Genomic DNA, 11,483 nt, shown 5'->3' on the forward strand with positions numbered 1-11,483 from the left:
TATTTTTAAATTGAAGTGTGATGCTAAACAATTTACTGTTCAAATCCATATAGAAAAGGTTTTTAAAATGTTAAATAAAATTATATATACAGTAAAAAAATAATATTTTTGTATGTTTAAGTATTAATGTATAATATATCTTTTTTATTTTAAATTAAATTAGTAATTTCAACAAATAATTATTTTGACATTGTAGGAATTCTGGTGCAACTGCTTAACATACAATAAGCTTGTTATCAAAACACACCCTGCATATTTATCGTCTAACAAGTTCTCATAATCTTGAAAGCTCTGATGAGATTCTGGTGGCACTAACGGCCACACATACAAAAAAGATCTATTAATCAATCAGACGAGTGATTCTAGTGGCCCTAACGGCTGCCCACACAAAAAAGACCTATAAATTAATCAATCAGCAGGGTGCTCCTAGAGCTCCTCATTGGAGCTAAAAATATAAGCATGAGGTTCAGATCAATAAACCTTTACCACATAATGTCTCTGGGGCTGCAGTCTAATACCTGATTCACACGTGAAGTTAAATTTAACAAAAAGTAACAAACTGTAACTGAGCCATCTCCCGAGTTATTCCTACTGAGATATAAAGCATTCACACGCATCTGTAAGGTAATTCCAAGGTCGTGTAAAATATATTCAGTGTTTATTCAATGAATCATTTTTGCCCCTAATGCAATAGGCCTAGCCTAGGCCTAGGCCTGGTTGAGAACCCCTGTCAAAGATTGGACTGTTGAACTCACCATCACAGTAAACATTCGAAGCAATCAATGCCCTTAACAACTGCTGTACTCCTACTACTAAACTAGGCCTAGCTTCCAACGTTTCTGTGGACTCTTGATAATACTAGTACATAATAGTACTAACACCATCCCGGCGTTCATTTATGTATATCTTCTTCTTCTACCATTACTAATAACAAGGGTAATTCATCCATCATTGAGGAAAACTAGGCCTATCTATTTCTAGTGGACCGGAATCGTCTGCAGAAGGAAGAAAATTCAAAGAACCCTGCGAAACACAGTAGATTGTTGTTGTGTTGAAATTCATGCGCACGCGCAGATCCATCCATGCTACATCTCGGAAGCTTTACCGGCCTCAACAAGGCTGGTAAAGATTACAGAGACGTTCCGAGATTTTACAAGGATATTACACGGAGGTACTTTCACACATGCCGTAAAATGTTACTTTTGGTTACATTTTGTTACATTTGGTAAGATTTTTGTATGTGTAAATCGGGTATAAATATAATACACACACCTATCACTAATTCTAAACAAATTTATCACACAATTTATAATAAAAATACATTAATCATTGTATATCAATAATTTCATTTGAATAATATAAATTAAAATGCATTATCTATATTCCAGTGTACTTAAGAGGTTCTTAAGAATTTGGAACTTCTTGAAAAAAAATAGTTTTTTTATGGAAAATTTATTAATTATTCATAAGGAAATTTCGTAGACATGATGCAATGAAAAAAAAGTAGAGTACACAAATCAGGAAAGTAACTAATTGATGTGTTATCATATAGATAATGCAAAATTTCTGCAGAATTTTATGTGGCCCAATAATCTTCTACTTGATTAGACTAATTATGCACTAAAAGGTACTAACCTTTGTCAAGTGGTAGTTCATTTTGTATCATCTTAGAAAAGAATGAGCGAAGTCCAACTTTGTCACCATTCTGTGTTTCTGAAAGTTTCTCTTTAATTTTTGTGAAAGCTGTGTCTAACTCATTCCTAAAAAACACAGAAAAGTTGATATATCACAATTCTAAATTGTAGGAAACCATCCTTCTTATCTATAAAAACTGTTATTACACAAATTCTAATATGGCTAAATCTGACCACTCACTGCCCCTGATGATTCTATAGAGAAAGCAATGCCACAATGTGCACGCAAAGGATTGTTTTTAATGACAATCCGTTCAGATAGCCACTGACACTCAGCGTCGCATTGTTTAGCACTCACAGGGAGCAGGGTTGCAGTCATTGGCCGACGGTTGTATGCTTAATACTTGTACAAGATATAATGATGTATATGCATCAACAGAATTGTTGAGATTGAATTCACAAAACACAATCTGACAACACTCAGGTCTTTCAAAACTGAGTAACATTTTGTGTTCATAATGTAGTCATAAACAATATGTTTGACTTTAAAACCATTTCATTTTTTTATGTAGAGACTATAATATGAACTGACAAAAAACAACTTCAATCATGAGACTTTTTGTGTATCATGTGAAAGGATTGCTACTTAGACAGTGATTAATTTTTATTGGCAGTTCTTGGCCCATGAATGTAAAAACTGAATGTAGAAAAATGAGTAGACAGGGTGCAAAATATTCATTTGTCAGAGCCCAGGCCTCATTGATCTATAGAATAATGGAGTGAGAGTTTTGCTCTAGGATCAACACAGCTACTGTAAGTAGTAGGCTAATAATAATAATAATAATAATAATAATAATATGTCGTTCTTATATAGCGCTTCATGCCTTTACAAGGCCTCTAAGCGCTTCACATTACTACCCCGGTCATTGGATCAAACACATATGGAACACATTTAAACACCAAATTAAATTAGTAAATCAAATTATATTATCATTCCACAAATTTCAGCTAGTAATCAGCGCAGGTTGTGTTGAAACCTACTAGGTACCCACTTATACTCCTGGGTGGAGAGAGGCAACCGTAGATAAAGTGCCTTGCCCAAGGACACAAGCAATTTGCACAGCCAGAGTTTCGAACCCCCGACCTCAAGGTTGGGAGTCAAAGCCACAACCGGTGCGCCAACCGCTACACAAAACATGGAAATAATTTTTTGGTTTGATAGAAAGGAGAATTTAAATAAGAGTTCCAATTGAGTATATATTTATTATTTGTTATTTATTCTGTTTTACTCTAAGATAGAGATGGCAAGCTATAAAGGAAAATAAACTCCTATTCCCAATGGGATTCACCTACCATTAGAGCACCATATTGTAGTTATCATCTCATCTTCATAATGAAAAGGTCTCACAAATTTATCTAACACTAAAATATTTCATGGCTTTTTCATAAAATAAATAAATATATGGATGGATGCTGTATATTAAGGCAGTCAATATCAACGGAAGTGATTTAATGATTAAAGCCAGCCCAGGAAAGAGGATTATACAGTAGCATCAAATGTCAACCGGAGAAATGCTTACGGAGAACTGGAGAATTGATTAATTGCTATACAATGCATTCTTTTTTGCATAACAGTTCTGGTTGCCTAGTTTTCTATTCAAGTTTCTTCCATAAACATCTATGTTTTCCATTATTAAAGGACCAAAAAGTACCAGGATGGTGTCCAGCATGATATAGTTTTTACCATGTAGTTTAAGTCACCTTTAATATATAAATTCCAGCCCCAAAACCTAGAATTGGAAAAATTGAAATGGTGTCTGATGAGCGATAATTTGAGGCATGTTGTGGCAAAATGGCTAAGTTGTAGCAAAAATTTAAATTCAAGTTTTGGTATTTTCAGATGAATGAGGGGTCATTCATTGAAATTGGACATTAAGTTATTGGAAAGTGAAAGTACAGCACTCTAGAGTCAAGATAAACACAATTTTGAGTAATTGCCTTCCAAAGTTATTTGTGCATACATTGTTAAATAGAATTTATTCTCTAAACATTAAATAAATGATTTGTTGACCATTTCCAGAACTAATACTTTGGGACATGATTAATAAGACGTTAAACTGTTGATCTATAGTGAAGCTCCCATATTTTACAGCTCATTTACTCAATACTAGCCTGTGCGACAACTTAACCATTTCGCCATGACATGCCTCATTTTATCTGTGTTTTTTTTAAAATTACATTTTCTACCTAGACTCGACCCTTGAAATGCTATTTCAATGTAAATGTTATGACAATAAAAGTATACTCAATATAATTTTTAACTATTTAAGATATACAAACCAACATGTTTACCTATAAAGCAATGCACCAAGCACATACTTATAAAGTTGGTATTGTTCATCATGAGAATCACCGAGTTGATCTATCATGTTATTGATTTTATCCATGTTGCCAGTCTGCTCATACTTAAGTGCAAGTGCACGTGTCATTCTAACAGTTGGCTGAATTCCTTTGGCAATGAAATCTTCAAAGATGTTTTCAGCAGCTTTAGGAATAAATGAGAATCCCAATTATGTTGATGTAAGGAAAACTGTTTTTCAAATTAATCTTACTAAAGTCAGGCACACACTACGTCAATTGACTGTCAGCCAATTACATAATCTTCGCTTTGTGTGAGGGACTTGCATAGTGTGCCACCGTCTGTAGATTGTATTATAGTTGAATTATGTGGAAAGGACAAGCCAAACCAGTCGCTCGTCGCAAATCCTGTTTCTGAGTTAATGGCCAAAACATGCTGGAATATCAAAATTTTGGAAATCTATTTTATTGCGCTAAACTAACATTTACATATCTATACATTATGCTATGCTGTTATTTTCCCATTTCCAATTTTAAAACAACAATGTTTAACAATTTGATGATGGTTGCTGCCTAAGAAACGCCCAAAATTGTAAACTTTGAAGGCTGATTTCTCAAATATTGCTGTTTAAACAGCTGTGTATTTTAACTCCTATAACTTCATAACAAAATATCGGATTTAATTGATGCTTTTACCATTTTACTGTTTAACCATATACAGTAGAACCTCGTTTTTACGTACCCCAGTTACATGAACCCTTGGTTTTACGTATGCCTTGTATCGATGATGACGTCATCAAAACCCCCGAAAATATTCAAAACAAATGGCCTTTTTCAGAGCAGTTCCGTAAGTTAAAAGACTATAACAATAAAAACAATAAACAAACCATAATGCAACGTATTTTCATTAAACAGCAACGTTGTTTACTGGGTTGTTATAATCTAAAACTTGTCTGGTTGAATTTTCTACACAAAGCCGAGTAGGCATAGTTTTGTACACGAACGCTAATTGGTTGGCTCGCCCAGTGCAGTGCACATGGTTGCTGTTTAACGTACACGGATGCTAATTGGTTGGCTCGCCAATGCAGCACACATGGTTTTAATATGTCTCTGCAGGCCCAGACAACACCACAACTCTGTTGTTTAGAATAGCCATGAAGGGGAATTCTCAAGTTATACCTTTGTCGTATAGGTAATCTTACAATATTTTCATGTTCTTTAGTTAAATAAAAGATATAAAGTGATGAATTAATACACTAGACCCATGTTTTTATTTGAACACTTTATTTATGACATTGTAAAGTGATGAATAAAAGCACTAAACACATGGCTTTATTCATAGGCCTAGAGGCTAGGTCTAGCCTAGGTAACATCGTTCGTTCATAACATACGTTTATTAAGCGTTATGTATGTATTAGGTCAAAGGTTACCACAAATTTAACCCAACCTCAATTTTATGAATTCCCGATTTACGTACGCCCTCCTGTCCCGTACCATACGTAAAATCGACGTTCTACTGTATATATATAATAACTAAAAATTGATTTTTGCGACAAGTGACTGGTTTGGCTTGTATTTGCCACATATATTCATGTGTCTTGTATCAGTCTCCATAAAATTGCAATAAACGCACCACATAAAATGCCCACATCTAGTATTATTATGTATATGAACATATATCGATTTATTACCATTCAGTGTCTAGCACTGTTTAGCTCTGACACTAACAAAACAATCATAAAATATTGTTATTACTATTTTTATTGTTACAATACAAGTTAATTATTCTTTGTATAATTCTCTTAATGTTTGTTGAATTATTAGTATTGATTAATATCATTATTATTATTATTATTACCATTATTATTACTATTAATAGTACTATATTTTTGTTAGTCATTTTTATTGTTATACGTTATATATTCTTTGTTTATCTGATCAATTATAAATACTGTACTGTTATATTAAATAGGATCAAACTTAACTGACCTCTATCCACACACATTTGTTTCTATTATATGAATTATTATAATTATGAAATCTTATTATTTCACATTATAAAAAAGCAGTGTTACTTTGTTTCTCAAATGAATAATCCATTGCATAATTTTACTTTTTTTAAAAACATGGTTAATTATGTGATCATTATCTAGAGCAATTAATATTGTACTATTGGTACTTAATACTGATTTGATATATCTGTTGCATTCTAGTATTGTCAATCCCTGGATACTGTTATTACAATTTAAACATATATCTCGAAAGCTTTCTGTAAATTTTATTTCACACACTAAAAACATGGTTACATTGCACAACTTGTAATAAGTTACTACTTGCAAATACTGTTTATGTGAGATGGGTGTTAAGTGAATTGCAGGTACCTACCAGGTAAGTTGTCAGTTTCAATGTAATGAAAGAAGATAGCGCTGTTGGTTAATTTATTCACCGTCAAACCAAACTCTTTAATACTGTAAACAAATCAAAGACCAATTTTCCAATATTGTACTCAAGTGCTGTTGGACTGTCAGGTATTTAAACTTTTTATTGTAATAATCTACTAACCTTTTAGTCAAGCAGGCCAGTGGCAAAATTTCCCCACTCCCCCTATTCCCCTCACTAAGTCTGCCCCTGAAGTCATATATTTTTTGTATACTTTGTGAAAGGCCTAACCTTCAATCAACACCATATCATTCAAAGACCAAGAAACATGCTTGGTATATTTATATTATTATTATTATAACATACTATAAGATACATAGAGAAAATAAAAGTTGTGTATTAAATTAACTTACATATCTCGGACTTTCAATGCTGTATCAACGTCACCCAGTTTAAGAGCAGACAAAATGACAGTGTCAAGCGTTTTGTACTTCAATGATGTTTTGTTCTCCTTAGCATCATTAATCAGTTGCAAAGCTTGATCTATATTCTATTTAAATTTTTTTTAAATAGGCAGTTACAGTAGGGTAATTTTGTCAATACATTACAATAAGCAAAATACGTTATTTCCCAGTCCAACATTAAACTTTTTGCTAACAAAGTTGTCCAGGGTGTTTAGTTCTTAGAGATTTGTAAAAAGTGATCTCAAAATTGACATCATTTTAATATGACTAAAATGTAAATTCATTCATTTTGGGTCCAAAAATGAGATGTATTTATGGTGAAGAAAATTCCAAGGTTAACTTTAAGTGTGTTACTAAAGAAACAGATTTGGGAATACTGATTGATAACAAATTTCTTGGTATGGTTAATAGGTATTCCAAGTTTCTTGATAGCAAGAGTTACATGTTCGATTATAAATCCATGATTAGACCTAAATAGCAGTATGGTAGTAGTTCCTGAATTCCTCTTCATTAAAAAAAAAAGGATAAAGATCGTTTAGAAAAAGTAGCAGAGGTCTACAAGGCTGGTATCTGAATTACATAAGCCATATGGAGAGGAACTGAAAGCCTTGGACTTGCCTACTCTGAAGAAAAGGGCTGATTCAATTCACACTATAATTGTGATAGAATAGAGGTTGGTAGACATTTCCAAGGATCTGAATTCCAGAAAATAACGGGCCATGAGTTAAAAATATGTAAGCCTAAGCATTATTTAAATATTAAAAAGAGGGTGTATGTAGTTATGGTGGTTGATGATTGGAATTAAAAAGATTACAGTTTAAAATTTTGCCCGATTTATTAATTAAAAGCATATGATACCAATCATTCGTTGATTCAATTCATGACCAAGTCATTGCAAAATAATTATGAATGAGATAAATTGCTTACCCCTTCCAAGCATAACTTAACAATATTGCTGTCATCACCATTAATATCTGTAATACCACTTTGAGGAGACTGAAATACAAAAACAACAAAGGCTCCATGATAGGAAATGATGCCAAAAGTGTTCCCATACAAGATGGTCTCTCATAAATCTTTATAGAAACTGTTTAATATTCCACATCAATATATTAAATATTTTGAATTAATAATAGCCCTGAACAGTTTATACTCTAGTATTTCTTCATAGTATAGCTACCAACTAAAATACCTGTTTCACATATAATACTAAAAGTACTATATCTTGCAAATAACACGAGAAGGTCCCTTGCGATCCCCACCATCAAAATTTGCTTAAGTGGGACTCCACAGAGAAACGCCCAGGAAATAAACTGTGCCACAAACCTTGTGCACATGCACAGAATGCAAGGACGTATAATCATTCATTCCTTTACTAATTAATAATCAAGGAGTTTCTTCACTGGCCTATAGCCAATGAAACATCATATAAATACTAGCAAGCCCAATCTACAGAGCATCTGACATGACCCAGTTTTTTCATACAAAAGGAATTCATCCTTCAGCATCATATAGATGGCATTCTTCTGCCAATTTTTTTGGCATTAGGCTTGTAACCATTGGGGCATCACTAGTTGTTTAATTACTCTACCAATGTACTACTTTTCACTGTAAATTATTGCCCGAACAAACATTACATTTAGAAAAAGTTTAGGGATAAGTTTGAATCTCCATGGTTTAATAAAAAAAAAAATTAAGTATATCATTAATCTAAAATTAATGATGTATGTTTAATAATAATAATAATAAATAATAAGGTAAGAACTTATATAGCGCCATTTAAAAAACCGAAGTAATTATCAGTGGCGCTTTATGTTATTGTTGGAATAAGTGCGTTTACTTGAGATACATTAAACTTTGTCTATGGTCTACACATTTCAGCCGTATAGAGCGGGCCTCTTGAGAACTAATTGAAAAGCAATCGTCACAGGCTGGGATGATTGGACAGTTCTATTTTTGTAGTGGGGTGTTCTTTAAGTTAAAAAAAAAATGTTAATGATTTTTAATTGTCCTTTATTGTTTATCATTACTCTTATTCCATTATTGTTTGTTTGTTTGTTTATTTATTTATTTATTTTTATTTATTTTTTTTTTTTTTTTTTTTTTTTTTTTTTTTTTTTTTTTTTTTTATTCATTCATTTTTTTTTTTCTGGGAGCAGCACATCTCTAAGATGACAGTAGTTCCACTTTTGCTGCTCCCTGGCTCACCTGATTATTCTTTCTTTGTGAATTTCTGATTTTTTTTTTCTTTTTTGTATTTGTAATGTTTTATATTGTTAATTGCTTTTGCCAGAATGAATAAAATATAAAATAAAATAAAATAAATAAATAAATAAAAGAACGGTGGCAATTAGTTTATATCTAAGTAAGTATTTACAAAATAGACAAGATTGGACTAAGTTATAAAATTATACTTCAATATCATGTCACAGTACTTGGGACTGACACCTTCATGAACTCACCATATCCATTATCTGTGGTACTTCATAGGGTATAGGCTGATCATGAGATTTCAAAACATTAGCTAGGTATCGCAGCGTACGATCAGATGGGATCACTTCCTCTTCTTGCATGTTGGTCCAGATTTGAAGGCATTTATTAGGATCTTCTTTCCTAGCTGAAAAACAAAAAAGATTTAATAAACATACAAACAAACAAACAGCAATGTAACAGAATTGTAACTTGCAGTTTTGTAAATAGTCATAATTCTTAAGTGTAAAAATCTTATCATAAATCTATCAAAACCATAGTATTTGGATAACTTACCATAAAGTTGCAAGAGAGAGAAATAAAGGTTATCTCTGTTACAGTTGTATAGATCTTTGGTGATTTCAACTAATTTCTCCATCTGTTCTTGCATTTGGTCTACCAGGCATTTTTCTGAGTACCACTGAAGTCTTCCTGCTCTAGCAATCATCCCTGGTGTCTATAGCAATGAATTTGTAAAAAAATTATTGGAAAGGTTTTCCATTATAATTTATTATAATATGGAGCTAGTGCCTAAATTGTCCAATAAAGTATGCTTCAAAATGATAGTAAACATGTGTCACTTCATTTTACATATGGCGACCTACACGGTTTAGAAAAACCTGAGTCTTGGGGTGAAAAACGGACTGCGTTTTGATAATTTCTAATGAAGATGGGGTCAGTAACACAAAAATTGATGTTTTGGATCTAGTACTTCAGCCTAATGATCATTGAAAGCTGACATTATCCTGAAATTGACCATCTCAAATGAAACATCCCATCCTCTTGAAAATGCAAAGAAATCTTTCAACTGAAGTTGAGCAATTGGAAAAAAACATGGAACAAATTTTAAGAATAGGCACCTCGAAGTAATTAAAATGGCTCTCTTATATTCTAAAAATGTGGTCAAGTGGGGATTAAATTGTAGAGAGCCTTATGGGCCACTACACACAAAACAGAAGGTATTAAATCACAGAACATGTTTACTGGATTATATAAAAGCTTTCAACTTACATCAATGATTTTCTTTGCCTCATCAAATTTACTAGTAGTCAAAAATGCAAATGTCATATCATACAGCATATTAATGTCACCATGATGGGAACTACTAAACTCCATTGCCTTCTGAAGCATGTCCTTATCTCCCTCATTAATAAGACGCACCAATATATCATGAAAACTTGGCATAAATCCATACTTGGCTTGGCATTCCTGTATCCATGACAATGCACCTTCCATGTCTCTCCTAAAATGACAAATACATAATCAACACTATACACAGTAGTGATGGCAACACCATCTTAAAATCTAGCGTGCGTACTTTCTTCCCCAATAATTATTATAATTGTATCTTTTTAGGGATTTAAAAGCACCTTCAGACATTTTTCTTTTTTTGTGTGGAGACACTAGAAAAAGGCATGGCCATAACCAAGAAAAATTTAATTCATTAGAATTTAACATAAACTTTCAAACCCCTTATATAGCTGAATTGACGTCACTCACTTGTCCATTAGAGCAGTGACCACGGGCCTCAGAATATTGTTGTTTGAATTAACAATATTGCAGTCAATAAATTTTCTTGTCAACTGCTTAGCTTCTTCTATATATCCTTCCTCAGTCAAATTCTGAAGTAGGAAGAAGACCCGTCGTTCTACGTTGTCAGTCGAGGTGCCACATTCCTTGATATCATCAACTAGATTCAAGGCAACTGAAAACAATCAATATTTTTCAACAATTAGTATTAAATCTTACAAATATTTGTTTTCAGACATTTGAGTGGAGAAAGCTTTGTATTCACTAGCAGGCTGTCAACACAAATGTTCAACAATTTTGGTAACAAACAATTAAGGCCATGTTTCTGCAGCACTTAATCCGATTATCAGAGAGTGACCATTTTGGTTTTTTTTCACAGCGGAAAAGGGGCCCAAAGTTTCTGATAAATTTTTGTATAGGAATCAGTTAATTTATCGGTAAAAGCTCTGAATGCAAAATGAAATAACCTTTGACCAATGTCAAATCACGGCCATACAAAGAATTCTTTTGGGTAGATTTCTATAGATTCTAAGGCAACTAGTAGTTAGTAGCTAGGGGCCTAATATCAAAAAACCAGAGCCTTGCAGGCGTCAACGTTCCTATGCATGATACACGACTTTTAGAAGTATATATACGTGTATATATATAT

General features: G+C 32.7%; 1 protein-coding gene across 1 annotated transcript in view; it reads right to left on the minus strand.

The window, feature by feature from the left end:
- Positions 1 to 1,630: 1,630 nt before the first annotated feature.
- The window catches only part of LOC117100900 (leucine-rich PPR motif-containing protein, mitochondrial-like), a 14,484-nt gene continuing 4,631 nt past the window's right edge, over positions 1,631 to 11,483 (minus strand). Inside the window, exons 6-14 of the mRNA XM_033240736.1 lie at positions 10,805 to 11,009; positions 10,316 to 10,547; positions 9,602 to 9,761; positions 9,298 to 9,452; positions 7,763 to 7,831; positions 6,785 to 6,921; positions 6,378 to 6,460; positions 3,987 to 4,179; positions 1,631 to 1,760 (exon numbers count right to left, since the gene is read on the minus strand). Of these exons, the coding sequence (XP_033096627.1) occupies positions 1,631 to 1,760; positions 3,987 to 4,179; positions 6,378 to 6,460; positions 6,785 to 6,921; positions 7,763 to 7,831; positions 9,298 to 9,452; positions 9,602 to 9,761; positions 10,316 to 10,547; positions 10,805 to 11,009 (1,364 nt within the window). The remainder of the gene's footprint in view (positions 1,761 to 3,986; positions 4,180 to 6,377; positions 6,461 to 6,784; positions 6,922 to 7,762; positions 7,832 to 9,297; positions 9,453 to 9,601; positions 9,762 to 10,315; positions 10,548 to 10,804; positions 11,010 to 11,483) is intronic.

Source organism: Anneissia japonica, unplaced genomic scaffold, assembly GCF_011630105.1.
Source record: "Anneissia japonica isolate Jap-2015-1 unplaced genomic scaffold, ASM1163010v1 scaffold287858_len863314_cov180, whole genome shotgun sequence".
In the NCBI taxonomy this organism is placed as follows: Eukaryota; Metazoa; Echinodermata; class Crinoidea; order Comatulida; family Comatulidae; genus Anneissia; species Anneissia japonica.